Consider the following 15,940-nt stretch of genomic DNA (forward strand, 5'->3'; position numbering starts at 1 on the left):
CATGTTTCCATAAAGAACTACCTTGCCTGCTTTCTACAGACAGTACGCCAAGGTAATTATAATTCAGTGGCATGTAGCGCCTACACACAAACACACACTCTCACTCTCTCTTTCTCACACACACACACACACACACACACACACACACACACACACACAATGTTTATTCAAATTGCAGCACAACTTTATAAGTCATTAGTCAAAGGTACATGACATGTATAAAGTGTACAATGTAATACAGTAAAGACTTATCAAATTGACGTTCGAATACGTTCACGCTGAGAACGAATGGATTTCAAAGCGAATAATTAATTACGAGTCACGTCGCATGCCAGCACGCGGAACAATGACGATGACATTACATCGCAAGGTGCATCGAAGCAGAGAGTTCGTTTGACTTCGACATATTTTACTCCTCAGTTGTAATGTTGTGATGATCGTTCCCAGAATGGCAAAACTTACCTTGTATGTTTTGAAGATAACAGTGAATAAATTGTTTGAGAGAAGTATCGATAATCTTGCGTGTGAGAATATTTCTTCTTCTTCTTCTTTCGTGGAATACAATGAATTAGAGGCCAAATCTACAGGGCACTGATGTTAGAAGTGATAAAATGTGGTTCAGAAACAACAACAAAAAAATAAGTTGTAAACATTCTATACACATATAACAATCCATTCGGTGATTCTTTCTCTTACATTTTACATTACTTCCCTGATGAACAGTTTAACGGGAAAATGTTCAAGTTGAGAGGCAGCTGGTGGCATTTCTGTATCGCAAGCACTTACTAACAGCAATTGCAAACTCAGGTAAATTTTCAGTTTGTTGAGTGTAATAACCCTGAATGAGGAATCCATACAAACATGTCAGATACAGTGATCACATGAAATTCATCAGCCGGAAGGCAGAGTACATACTGAGCTGAAGTATAGTTTGCATCAGAGTGATGAGAAACGAGGCTACTTCACGAAAGCAAGGAAAATACCGACGAAATTCTCCTGACTGCTTTAATTTTTCTTCCCAGTGAGTAAGCATCAACTTTTTACATTTCACACAGCTTTTTGTCACAAAAGTAATGATGCCATTATTAACTTGGAAATACGATATCGCTAGGAATAGTGTGAAATATTATAATAACAACATCCATGAAAATAAGTCGACGATCAGAATGTTTATCGGCACTAATATTGTTAATTCTCTGTCATCATGTAACCCCTCCCCACGTAAGTTGCTACATATAAGTATGATAAGTATACAACGACATATTTTGTTGGTAGCATGTACTTTGGAAGAAGAAGGAGAAAAAGAAAAAGAAAAAAGAAAAAGAAAAAGAAGAAGAAGATGACGAAGAAAAAGTGATGAAGAAGTGGCATTCCTATTTTCCACTGATAGTACATGGACGTCACTGTTCACGTCAAACAGTGGATTGTTGATTCACGTCATTCCGCTGAAATACAACTTGAACTGAACCCGTCTAAAAGTTCTCAGGTCAACACTAATTTGAGCATCATCAAGGGTCCGCCAGTGAATGCTATTATCCACTAGAATTATCATCCTAACGGTGCAAACGTTTAATCCTTTTCAAAGGGTTTAGAATAATGATCATTACAGCAAGTGTGTAGAAGATAATACCAAAGTTATAAGTCCAACTAGAATTGATGGCAAGGTGACTACTGCGGCTCCGTTTCCTCCACCGCCCGGTGGAGTTGCCGTCGTATTGCCCGATCCGATGCGAGCGGCACACCCCAACCACACCACGGCTGTGTCTCGTGGGTAGCCAGCGTCCACAGCGAACTCGTCATCGTTGAAGCGGTAGTAGCTATCTCCGGAGAAGAAGTAAGTGAAGCCGTTTGCGAACTGCATGGCGGCGTCAAGGGTTGGTGGTAGATTGGTCCACAGGCTAAGAGGTCTTGGGTAGCCATTGTCAACACCAATCCCCGCACTGAACCTGTAGTATTGGTCACCTGGTAACGAGTATAGAAAGTGTGCATGAACGTCATTAGCGATACAAATGTGATAACGTTCTTCACCAGAGGAGACAACTAGGCCAGAGTTTTACACACGAAGATCATTTGCTCCTTCGTCACAGCATAGAAAAAACAGAGGAATCTAGGACGAGAAACATTGCATTTGAATCAGTCTGTTACATTTATTGTGTAAGATTGGCTAGGTTTAAAGCGATTATTTTTATCGTAACTTTCATACTGATTGTTTAGAACTTTATCCATATCAATATTATTAACAAAATATTCCATGTAAGCATGGTTATGACCTCGACGGACAAAATGTCATCAATACCCTTTATCCAGACGATTAAATGTCATCACCAAAATAACTAAAAAGTATATAAAGATACATATTTTATTAGAATTCAACTCCCTGTCTCAGTTCATGGATCTTTCCCTATTGTATGCAAAATGTTAAAGATTGTTAATTAGTATTGTATATGTGTAATATTCTATATTTGTATATGTAATATGGAATTAGATTACACCGAAAGAAGGCCTATTACAGTTTTTAGGACGAGGGATATTTTTTTTAATGGGAAAGTAAATGAAGTTTTTTGATTTTGTACAAAACGAAATCAGAAAAAAAAAGTAGAACATTGACCGATTATTGGTCCGTCCGGAGCGTGAAGTTTCTATAAACGTCCGACATATATATATATATATATATATATATATATATATATATATAGTTTTGATATAAATGTTATAATGATTGTTAGTGTTAAATATTATTGTTGATACTGGCGCATTAATCCCATGGATGTTATATGTGTTGTATGTTCAATGTGTACCTGCAATTATCTAAAGAGATAATTGACCTGGTTATGTATAAACATTTTCTTGAATAAAGAAATGACTCAATCAAAAAATTATAACGAATATAACAAAATGACAGATACCATGCAGAATTTTTTAATTCTAGTGAACACCTAAGAGAGGATAGTTTGACAATATACTGGCAGTAATGAACCTTTAGTGAAGTACACCCTTCCGTTGCCGCTCCAAATGAAGGCTGCATCTAGGTCGTTGGGCAAGCCAGGGAAGGCGGTAGCTATGGTGCCTGGCGAATCGTCGTCCTGTGTCTGTCCAGTAAACTGATAATAGTTGGCCCCCTGCAAGAAGATAATTCAAACATTTGTTTTATTTTTATTTGTTTTGTTTTTACTACAACAGATCATGTCATTGGTGTTTACGTATAATCCATGTAAAATTGAACGGACATTGCTACACACAAGAAAAGCGTGCTTAGCTGGCATGGTATTACATGTCATGCAATATTCTGCTCACAAAAATGTTCGATATCTGCCTGATGTGACTTGTATATGGTGATATTATTATCATGAACATATTATTCAGTGGTCAATTGGTATAGGATTAGGATGAGCCCCTGTGTTTAGTTTTATTTTGTGACCGCTACGAAAGAAAGTACTTCTTCCCACCTCCCTGCTTATCCCAAGGAACAAGTTACTATACGACCAGCAGCTTTAACTAACTGAGCCAGGAACTCTGGACAACTTGTACAATGCTACGAGATTTTCTCTGTCAATTGGCATTCCACGCACACCGAGGATTGATTAACTGGTAAGTTGCTACACGAAGGGAACAAGGCAATGAGGATAAACTGCCCTGCTTAAAGAAGAAATCCACCCCCCCCCCAAAAAAAAAAAATAAACTTCAAAAGAAAGAGAAAAATATTGCCTATCAACGATACAAAATTGACAAAAATCAGATAAGAAATAAGATAGGACATTTCGAAATCTCACATTAAAAAAAAAAAATTCTTGATCAGTCTTTGTGAATATTCAAATGAGCGAGTTGGTGACGTCATACCCTCAAAATTTTTCATGTAATACTATGTTGTATATAAAACTCGGATTTTTTTTTTGAAATCTTTAAAGGCATACACACCCAAGAAAGAATACGTGGTGCACAATTAAGCTTTCTACCAACCAATTATTATTTTTAAACTAATACAAGTAAAAGTATGTTCCCATACCAAGATATATCAAGGTTAACATTTGTTCTTTTTTTATTTTTGGTGGTTTTACGGCAAGTTTTGTATTTATATGTTTACGAAATAAATAAGAAATTGTGAGAGCATGACATCGTCAACTTGCTGATTTAAATATTCATAGCGAGTGGTCAAGCAGTGTCTTCCAAAGTATTATAAAATTTCAAAATTTCTTAACTGCATCATTTCTTATCCGATTTTGATCATTTTGCACTGTTCTGCATTGATTTTTTTCTCTTTCTTATGAAATTGACAAAATTTTAGGGTGGATTTCTTCTTTATAGGGAAAATCCGGTCCAAATATACGTTAATCTGATTTTTTTTAAAAAGAGTAAAATCTTACGAGTTCAACGGTAAAAATCTGACTGAAATCGGATGAAAAATACGGAAGTTATGACATTTTGACGTTTTGCTATTTAAAAATTTTGCAAAACAGTTCTTGTACCTTGGATATGAATATGCAAATGGTGAGCTAACCATGTCATAACCTCACAATTTGCTATTCATCCTGTACAAAAATAGAGAAAATTCAAAGTTTCTGTCATTGAAGTCTGAAACATGCTGTTATTCCTGGTTGAATAACTTCAGAATAGTGATCAATTAGATATACCAGGATTTGAGTCACGGACATAATTGCGTTTGAATGAAAAACTGGAAATATCAAAATTGTAAGTACAAACTATGGCAAGTTGTGAGGGTATGACATACCAACTTTGCCATTCTGAAAAAAAAAAAGCAAAACTTCACTTCCTTATTTTTCACCCGTTAACGTTGAACTCGTATTATTTTACTCTTTCTTATCAGATTTACTTATATTTGGACTGGATTTCCCCTTTCAGGCACGTATCTGCCGCTGGAGGCAGCGGTTAATGTGGATCATTATTTTGACCTTGTGTCTGCCTGTTATTTTTATTTTTATTTCTGCATTTTTATGTTTCGTGTGGCTGCCAAGAAAACAATGAATGATTGTAAGAGAGCTTGCACGTGACCGATAGCTTTGAGTTTCTGTCGAAGGACTGTAGGCAAGGAAGTTAAATTGTCTTGCCTATAGGGCACATATTATTATTGCCGCAGCTAGGGGACTCGAAACAAGGACCTTACGATTGATAATCCGTCTTCTTATTCACTGATCTACAATGGTACGTTCCACATAGCCATGGACAAGAACCTGATCTCGTCAGAGAGAAAATTGGTGTGATGTCAGTGCTGGCCATTGTTTTGTTCGCGCTTTTTTTTATACTGGGAAACATCTTCCCATAGTTATGATACATACTGCAGCATCCGTAATACTGGTGTATATCATGTCTGTAGACATGCAAAGTCGACTGCATAAAAACAAGTCAATACTTTTGATAAATATCTTCATCCTCAAATATATGTATCATAAACATAATGCTTAAAGGGACTGTACAGTAGTGGTTGAGGTGGGGATTCATGTTTTGAACATTTCTAAATGAGATAATGAGAAACCTCTTATGAAATATGAAGGAGCATGTGATTTTAAGAAGGATTCAACGTTTATTTGATGAAAATTGGTTTTCAAATGGCTGAGATATCCCTAAAAGTGATAATAATAAAAGGCGACATGCCCCACCTTTATTAGAATCTCTTTGTTTCACCTTGTTTTTGGATATCTCAGCCATTTCAAAACCGATTTTCATCAAATAAACTTTTGATACCCCTTAGAATTGCATGCTCTTTGACATCTCATAGAGTGGTTTCTGAATATCTCGCAAAACGTTAAAAGCTAAATCCTCACCCCGACCAGAACTGTACACACCCTTTAACAGTTACGTCAGAATGTATTCCTGGTTTATTTGACAATAATCACACTGTGATGGTTTCCTATAGCTTAAAGCTTGTTTGTCAGAGACGGACGTAGTTTGTTAAAACGAGCGCCTGAGGGTTTGAAGTCTCTGTTAGGTGTCGTGTGGACTGCTCTGAATTCCTTGTTTCCGTAATGGGGAATAACGGGCCCTGAGATGTCCAAGGGTCCGCTGTACTGCTTCTCAACTTAAATCACTCTGTTGAATTCCTCTTGTATGTTGTATACTTTCGTCTCTTTTGTGAAGTTATTTCCTTGGCCAATGACCATCACTACATATCATATTGTACCGTAGGGGCTATGACCATACATATACTTTCGATCCCTCAGTTTGTCAAAAGTCACTAGCTCTGGATTTGCTACCTTCCCGGGAGACAATATTCTTATTATGATTACATTCTCACGTGCCACATACCTTGAAGAAGTACGTCTTGCCATTATCTGGGTAGTATAGGCCGGCATCCGGGTCATTGGGTAAACCAGGAAATTCGGTCGCTATTGGTTTCGGATATCCGGCTACCAGGCCGTTGGCTCCAAAACGAAAAGCGTGAGTTGCTGTATCATAAAATACATAAACAGAGAGTATGCATAACATATTTATTATTTGTAAATATTGCACAATAGAGGCATTATCATTTGAATGAAAACAAGAATAGCAACTGATAAGAATCAAAATAAAGATAACAATCAGCACCACAGATGGGTCCGTACACAAATCATGACATCTGATCTGAATAGGACGACTTGGCCATTTACCATTAGGTTATGGATTATACGAACATTAGATGATTAGATGGAAGGTAGGATACAGACAATTTAACTACAAGTGTATAACAAATCTCCATGATTACTCTTTATTCAAGTACACGAGTACCTATTTATCATATTAGCCGTTAAAACTGTTAGGAGAGCAAAGTTTCATTGAAAGCAGTGACTCGGTTATCATTGTTTTGTACGATTAATTTCATATCCGCTCACCTGCAACTGCATTATGTCACCAACTAGCATTGCACACTCTACTCTAGAAAATTATGCAACGAATTAAAACTCTGCTGCCCTATTTAGCATCTTCTTAGCTTGGTCGTAGGGCCAGGAAATCGAGAAACAAATGCAATGCGCAAAGCCCCTCTTTTGAAGACAACCGTTCGTTTACACCACTAGAATTCACATGGAACTTTTAGACCAAATTAGTGACTATGACGGCAATTCGTATTCGAATGCCCATTTAACAAGTTCAAAGTTGATCTTACTGTTGATGAGGTAGTAGCCGCCATCTGCTGTTTGTGTGGCTACGTTGAACTGTGAGATGCAGTCCCCAGCTGGTGTCGGCCCGGGATCTGTATCCTGGTCACCATCACCAGCATTTGGGTTCTCGTTAGGGCCTGCCAGCAGAGAAAGGCAGTTTGAGAGTACAGCATGAACTAGCTTCTTACATACCTGGAAAAAGATTTACAATCTGTGAAGTCTTAAGATAATAGTTGGTGTTTACTTCTTGCTAGGATCACTCCAGTCTTTATTATGTATTTAGTTATCACATGATTCAGCTTTGTTATTTCACATGAAAGATCAAGTATACCTATTAAACGCCTTTTTTTTTCTTCACAATTGCTTACTTACCCAAATCATTTCCTTCACGATAGAATAGATAATGTATAATATCTACCAAAATCTCATAATGACCTTCCAAAAGCACTGATATCCTTCTGTTTTGCCTGTATTCATTCTTAAGTTTTTTGTTTTGTTTAATTTTTTTTTTTCATTCAAACATGTCGTTTTCAAGAGGTCAGAATTGTTTGGGAATTAAACTTAGCAGGCCCTACATTAAACAAGAAGAAGGAACTGGAAGAAATACTAGAGTGCAAGACATAATGGGAATATAGTAGTGCTTACCGTAGTGTGCCTGGATTCCTGCGACATCGTCTGGATGGAGCTGGAAGTCAGGCACGTAGCCTTGATAGAAGGGCGCCATCAGAGCCTCTTCCACGGTTGAGTGCCCGAGACCAAGGCTATGACCGAACTCGTGAGCCGCTACCTGGAACAGGTTGATTCCTGAAAATCAAGCAACGAGAGTGATCCTCTTTGTAATCCCATAATGCACAAATTACTTCCGCCCTGAAAGGGGGATGGGAGGGAGAGGGTTGATGGGTGTCTGTCAGTTATTTTTTTTTATACAGCTTGTATTTCAAGGTTGGAAAGCCTCACTGGCTTACAAGCTCGTAGTTCTCATGTCATATTAACGCTTTCAGATGAAACTATAAAATGTATGATCACTTTTTGTTTTGTTTACTTCTGACGAAAGACTGAAGCTCTACCGACCTGAAATCTTTCAATCAGCATTCTACCATGCAAGACACCGAAGTGAAGAAATTGTTACATTTTCTTAGTTAGGTCAGGACACGGTTTTAATAAAATTTCTTTTTGAAAAAGATAAGAATATCAATCCTTACCTTTTTCATAACTACACAGTGTCATAACTGTACTACATTAAATTTGTGTAGTGTACAGCATATCTGTTAATCCATGTCTTTATACATGCATATAAAGACAAGTACAACGTATCAACCTTGAGGAGTGCCATCTGTGTAGGTTTCCGCGTCGTCAAAGTGGGCGTCACCAGCGATGGGGTTAGGGTTAGGGAAATAGGCGTGGGCAAGAACGCTGCCGGGTCCGTCGAATGGATTGCCATCGCCGTGGGCGCCGGTGAAGAAATCGATCAAGATGTCGGCTGGCTGGCCCGCAGCAACCTGCGCGAAAGTTAGTGACGACACGTCCGACCACGCCTTTGTGAAATTAAAAAAAAAAATGAAAATAAAGCGTTTGCTTTCCATGTTATTTTATTATGGAGAAAAATACCAATATAATTTGAGTGCACACCATTTCTGTATGACATGACGAGACTCTGAGAAACTTAGAGGAATGCATAATACTATTAACTGGGCGTCTTGAGGTTTAATCAAGATAATGGAATTCAGATACAGAATATTCATGGACTCAACTAATAAATTGAACAGAAATGAACCGTTTTTTGTTTACCTTCAGTGCTTGGGCCATTATCTGCCCGACCAGCGCAGCAGGGAGGTCTGGCGTGGTCCCATCTATCCTGTAGGTCAGATCAGTGTACGGCCACTTCAGTTGTGAGAGGGTGAAGCGCTTTTTCCGAACATCCCATCCTTCGTTATCCTCAATGTCAGGCAAGCCACATCGAGGCATGTTCATCATACGAATTGTGTCATTATCGAGTTTTCCTTGAATCAAAATTGGGGGGGGGGGGAGAGAAAATCATGGGAGTTATAGGCTTATTATCGCGCCCCTCCCACTCCCTCGTTTGTATTTCCCCAAATATTGAACATAATTTTCCCTCCCACCCCCCCCCCCCCCCATGAAGTCTTCTGTGTGTTTTGCTTTGATTTTTATTCAATACGAGGATTAATGGATGTAAGACAGCCATTGTTGCCAGAAGCACTTTTGCCTGTAATTATTTATTTTGTAGGTTTCTAGTAGGGTAAAAACACATTAGACACACAGCTGGCGAAGCTTGGGCAGTTCAGCATTTCTTTCTCAGTCCTACTTCCGCGTTGATGTGATCTAACTTACAATACCATGACGTCATCGTCAATACCTTAGTGTCTACATTCATTGTCCAAAAGCGATGCCTAATATGTTCAGTGGTCAAACTATGTATTGCTAAACCTGACGAGATGATTGCATTACACAGATACAAGTATTAAGTATAGGAATTTATGACAAACTTCCACGTGAGAAAAAAGAAATGATGCAAATTATCAGAATACCGACATGCAAACTAAGATGCCCGACTCGTGAAGTTTTCTTTCATTTTCTAGAGCGATACATCACAATCTCACAACCATACCTATACGCACCCAATTAAAAAGTTACTTCCTACTATTGTTATTCGAAGAAGAGACATAATGTTGCGATATCGTGCTTTTCCTGTCTCTAAGAAGAAAAGACGTGCTGTAAACAAACAGACGGAAAAATAAAAAGGACCAATGCAATAACGAATGTATCAAAGACTTATATTATGCATTACTGCCCCTCATATTTCAGAGATTGTCGAGAGTAAAGAAGAGAAATTTATTTACCTGTCTCATTTATGTTGGCGAAGCGTTGGAAAGCCTTTAAAGCACTTGTCATGTCTTTCTTTGCCCCCGAGCCGCCTCGCGAAGTCCCATCTTGTTTCATGTAGTTGTACTTCGTCAGGTATGTCTAAAGGTAACAAAGAGATTTAATGAACCGTGTTTGAAGCTTAGTACAATGAATTTTTCAAGTTAGTCGAATTGTTTCGTTCTGGTCTTTGAATATCTAATGAAGATGCTCATGTTGTTGAAAATCCTGGTCACTATAAAAGTGTTTCTTCCGGAATTGACTCCCTTCAATTTCCAGAATTGTTTTAAAAAAAGGTTAAATAGAGTAAATCCACTTGACATGAGGCACAATTAACTGATTTAGAGGCTATTCATGTCTGAAGAAGGTGAAGTCAACATCCAAAAACTGTTATTATTTTTTTTTTTTTTTGCCTTCCGGTTTCATCAATAATTCATGAACTCCAGCAATTCTTGTTACATAAATAATGGTGATCATTTTTGTGCACATGGGAAGAAACGAAAAAAAGCAATTCATAATCTCTCTCCCTCTCCCTCTCTCTCTCTCTCTCCTCTCTCTCTCTCTCTCTCTCTATCTCTCTCCAAGCCCCACCCCCCCCCCCAAAAAAAAAACCCACTAACAACAACAACAACAGCGACCAAGAATTGTTGATGAAATGAAATGTTCATTATGCAAGTTGGTTGGTTTTTATATGTCAAATGCTAACCGAAGGCGTAAGTTATGAACACTACATTGGAGAGCTTTTGTGAGCAGCGTGCATTTATGAATTTTCGCTTTTGGCTAACCTGCCTCGGGCTAGTCCATGATTGATACATGCATGAATTATTCAGTTAGTTTCTCCGTATGACTTGTACTTTCCTTCTCCTGCCCGTCGTGTTTCTCTTTTGAGAGCCCCGTTATGTTGTTTTAAAGAAACACTGCTATATTTGGCAGATTCAGAGTTGGAAAAAGATTCAGAGTTGGAAAAAAATAACACTGTTATTGGATTTCTGATTTAGATATTGCGTCCTCGATTACTTCGTCGAATTTAGTTTCCACTGGGTCAACTTACCGTGGCGTCGTGCTCGTTCATCACAGGAGCTGATAATGAATACACACTGAGACACAGAAGAAAGAAGAATTTCAGCGAAAGAGATTCCATCACTGCGTTCCCACTAGTACGTTGTACATGTGAAGAGTCCATCTCAGAAATGTGTTGCTTTTATTGTGGCTTGGAACTCAGAATGAGAATCAAGAATCATGTGGTATAATACGTTCTACGTCAATAGAGATCTCCTCTTCGCAAGTCATTTTACACTGAATGACATCAGTCGATAGGGAATCATCCCATCGGATTCTCAACTTTTTCTTCAAGTATCCCCTGTTTCCTGATAGCCATAGTCATAGCGAGGCTACTCCTTGTGCTCAGGGGCAGTTTGAGTAATTATGTGATTCGGGGGTCTCTCAAGACAGGACCTGCTTTCACGAGCTGAATACAACCTGTTCTTTAAATCATGGGTCCTATGTGGTCTCGTTTGGGAGCATGCTCGTATTTCTGCAACTTTGGTAAATCTGCAATCAAAATGTCCATTAAAGGACTGAATAGTTAACGTTGAATGAATACAAAGTTCCAATTTGGGGGTCTGTCGGGAACAAAAGAAAAAGGGGGATTTGACTCCTTGTACCCCTTGCATTATGAGTTCTTCGCTACCAGGAAGTACTGACTGGTACGCCTCCAGGAACCACAAAAGAAAACGGGTGAATGCATCTGGCCGCGTAAAAAGAGGATAGGGTGATGATTACATAACTGTCATTGACGTGAACAAGACCATTATCGCGTGAGTTAAGGTGGTTAGGAACCAACACCACTACTGATAATCTGAAGGTAGCTGCATGGGCCCCATTTTTCATGGACTTCACTAGATTTGAGAGATGATTCCATCCCGGAACGACACTAAAACTCAACATGCTCAAAGCTAATCTGGAGCTTTCTCTGACTGCTGCTTGCTATGGTCAAAATGCATTGACCGTATTTTTTGTTTATTTATTTATTTATTTATTTATTTATTTATTCATTCATTCTCTCATTCATTTCTTGGTTTGTTTGTTTATTCATTTATTTATTTATTTAATAATAAATAAATTAATAAATGAATAAGTAAATAAATATAATGTTAAAAATACAATCAATGCATTTTGACCGTGATGTGATTGTAATCACGTCATCATCATCATCTCCCATTCTTGATACGGTTCTCATTGCTGATAACAGTAAGTATGACAGTGAATAAAACTAAAATCATTGAAAATAATCCACATACTGTATCACTGAACAATATCATTGGTATCTTTACGAAATAACACCATGTTTGTTTGATCTGACCAACTTCACTTTTTATTAGAGGACTTCGAAGTTAATTTAGCAATTATCGGCATTTTCCCAATTTACCAGTCATTTATAACAAGGCGTTGGTGGTCTCCATTCGTCCTTGATACTTCTACAGATCAAATATCACTTTTCCCGTGGTTAGAAAGTCGGGTTTTTTTATCTGCCTAAAAAGTTTTTTTTTTTTTTTTGCTATAAAATTATTGAAAAACTACGTTGAAAGCAGGGTATGTAGTAAAGAACATTGAAATTAAAGAATCATATTGCGTGCTTCTTTCAGACATTATCACAACGTTTGAAGACTCCTCTCGACACACCTGCACAAATGAATGCACGAATACTCACATAACCACTTAATCAAATGTATATATATATATATATATATATATATATATATATATATATATAGGCCTAGTGAAACTGTGAGCAAAGAAAATGGATTTTTTTATATAAAAATAAATAAATAAATAAAAAGCTGCATCGCTTCGGCGATCCCTCGCATTTATTCCAAAGTTGATTTACATCCTTTGGGTTTATGTCAGGTTAAAGTGTGTGTGTGTGTGTATGTGTGTGTGTGTGGCACACATACACACACTATAGCTTCTGACCACACGAGCAAAGAGAATTAAGGGCTATGGGACGAAAACCAAACTAGGGATTTCAATAGCTCAGTCGGTAGAGCACCGGTCTAGTAATCCAGAGGTCTCGGTTTCGAATCCCGATGAAAATCCATTTTCTTTTCTCAAAGTTTTCATTACTTATCATTTGTTTCTGGTCAGTTTTCCCTTTCTTTGTTTCAATATATATAAATGCAAATTGTGATGATAATGTACATTAACGACTGTGACGAAATCAGACTTTAACCCTGGTCTCTTTTTGCGTCAAGTCTTGCTTGAATGGACACGATAAGCTGATGCAAAGGCAACACATTGCGCAGAGTGGAATATCTACTGATACGTAGAGTGTATATAATATCAACATCAGTTCTCATTTATTGCCAAGTAGGCCTATCAGAAGCAGTGAATAGTGACTTCATTATGCACACAATGTGATAAATACAAGTAGCTGCTTTGGCATTTGAAGGGGTTATAAAATATAATGCCTACAAGTTCCCAACCTCCATTGGTTCATAAATACTTTGAGTGATAATTTAGTGATTCAGTTATTTCTTACCTCACTTTGTAAATATCAAGATATCATTCACCATTACCTTATTTACCAACAATATTTCTTGGTTTATTCATAATAATAATTGCCGTTACCACTCCGTGACAAAGAGAAACTCAAGGTAAAACTGAATTAGCGTAAAATGTTACAAACTTACACCACGTTCTAGCTAATAATACATTGCATTTGTACACCAATTTACTGTACTCCTGGGCCCTGTCGCATAAAACCCTTACCGCTGGACTTACCGCTCCTTTCTAGCGGTAAGTCTTCAAATTAGCGGTAAATTTTATAATCCTTGATGCTGATTGGCTGTGACGCCTAATTTTGACGGTAGTTACCATTGAAATTCAACGGTAAGTTTTATGCAACGGGCCCCTGGTATGAAATATCTCCGCCTGGTACAGACCGCTAAACAGCTTGAAAACAGTGTTGAGTTGAGTAGCTTTTCAGATTGAACCAGTTAGATCTGAAACTTAAAACGCATCTGCCCCATTGTAAATGATATGCCAGAACAAATTCCTTATTGAATCTACAACCCCCTTTCTGACTCTACTCTATTACGTCCTTGTCCATCGTATTGTACGCATGTTCATTTACTTTGTCTCAATTTCCCCCAAATACCCTTCTACGGATTTCCAATACCATGAGTGTATAACATATGCAATGTTTGCAACGAAGTTTGCAACGTTTGCAGTAATTGCTACGCCTACGGCAATCTCACAATTGTTAGCTGGTGACTGTTAACTTTAACAATAACAGTGGAGTATCGTAAAGGTCTGTATGAAACGGATCCTTTCAAAAGTAATCCTTTGTCATTAGTTCACAAAGCTCTGTCACTTAAAAACAATGGAAACTGGAATCACAAAATAATCGTTGTCCGCGTTCATCGTTTTACCATCGGAGAATTATGATATTTACTATCGTTTTACCATCGGAGAATTATGATATTTACTATCGTTTTACCATTGAAGAATTCCTTGAATTCTATCCCTCCTCTCTCCTGAAGTGTTGTCCCTTTCTGTTAAAAAGCATGTAAAATATTTCAAATGTCATCAATCTTGAAGATAAAAATTTCATATGAAGTCACAATGAACCCGTGATCAAGGGAAAATAAGACCCCTTATATATGTACGACAAAGAATTCTTTTAACAAATCTTCAACTCGATCAATTTTGCAGTGATCAAAGATGTTATCAGTGGTGACACGTCATTTGCTTCTGCAACAATTATTGCTCCGATCTTATTTTATCCAAGGACTTACAGTTAGGGTCGGGTTGTAATCGTGGTAATATGTTTTCATAGGTACACTTTGATGTGTGGATTAAGATTAGGGGTAGAGTTATGTTTGTGGGCAGAATTTATGTTTGGCGTGGTGTGCAGATATTTCGTGAGAGAAATTGCAGCAGGAGCAAAAATGTCATGGAACCGATTTCAATAACCCCTATAGCTTACCAAGCTTTTTCTTTCACTGAAGAAAAAAAAATGTTTCCTTCAAGAAAAGTGACAGTCGAGAAAAGGTGGCATTATTTGAAAGTAATATCATCAATTGAGACAGGGGGGGGGGGAGGGATGGGGAGGAGTGGAGGGGGAAGCAAGTAGGGTATCACTGGTTGGTCTATGATTGGTCCAAGGATATCATCTCCTTAGTTGGTCATCCCAATGTACTAGTCACTGAACATACAACACAGACAAAGAAGGCACATTGACATCAGGCAGCAAGACTCCATCTCTTCCTCCTCTCGGCGACGGCTGTCATTCACGTAGACAACTGTATTTGGCTGTTGCTGGCTGTACACTGTCTGCTGGTAGTGGATGTGTTGCTGTGGTGGTGGGACAGTAGTATTACCAATGAAAGGTTGGGGATTATTAGGTGGTGGAGCGTAAGGCGGCGGCGCCAGTTGTGTTGGTGCTGGTGGTGGATACGCCCCTTGCGGAGGGTAAGGTGTTTGAGGTGGGTATCCCGCTTGGTAAGCGTTCGGTGCCTGCGGCGGGTATGATTGGGGAACGCTCATATCTATATCATATCACAAGCCCGCAGAGATAATTTTTGGTGATTCCTTACTCTACAAGGCAGCTGATGAAGAGTGCTTTTCTCACACAGGGTATCAGAGTTGTGCACGCTCTCGCGTCGTCGAGTTGTAGGTATGGTGATCGTCCAGGTAACAGAAAATCTAAATTTCTGGGATCTTCAAGTAGGTGTCCTGCAAAAACATCGTATCTAAATATTGAGAGAACAGAGATGAAGAATAATCTAATAACATAGAACAGGAGGGACACATAAACTTCTTGTAAAGTTTGGAATCTCTGATACCGACAACTTTCACGACATTTGTTTCTCTTTTACTTTCTTGTCATCTTGTTGTTGTGTCTTTGTGTATTTTTTCGTTAGTGAACGTCCTTCCGTGACAACAATTAATCATGATAATTTTGCCATATG

At 38.2% G+C, this 15,940-nt stretch overlaps 1 protein-coding gene across 1 annotated transcript; it reads right to left on the reverse strand.

Annotated features, from left to right (window-relative positions):
* Positions 1–1,603: 1,603 nt before the first annotated feature.
* On the reverse strand, positions 1,604–15,515 carry LOC140228797 (interstitial collagenase-like). The gene is made up of 10 exons (XM_072309070.1): positions 15,205–15,515; positions 11,020–11,065; positions 9,947–10,070; positions 8,877–9,088; positions 8,407–8,623; positions 7,734–7,892; positions 7,094–7,225; positions 6,259–6,398; positions 2,978–3,119; positions 1,604–1,962 (listed from the first exon to the last, which is right to left on the reverse strand). The coding sequence occupies exons 1-10, from the start codon at positions 15,513–15,515 to the stop codon at positions 1,604–1,606; spliced, it is 1,842 nt and encodes a 613-aa protein (XP_072165171.1).
* Positions 15,516–15,940: the final 425 nt, after the last annotated feature.

Source organism: Diadema setosum, chromosome 5, assembly GCF_964275005.1.
Source record: "Diadema setosum chromosome 5, eeDiaSeto1, whole genome shotgun sequence".
Classification (NCBI taxonomy): domain Eukaryota; kingdom Metazoa; phylum Echinodermata; class Echinoidea; order Diadematoida; family Diadematidae; genus Diadema; species Diadema setosum.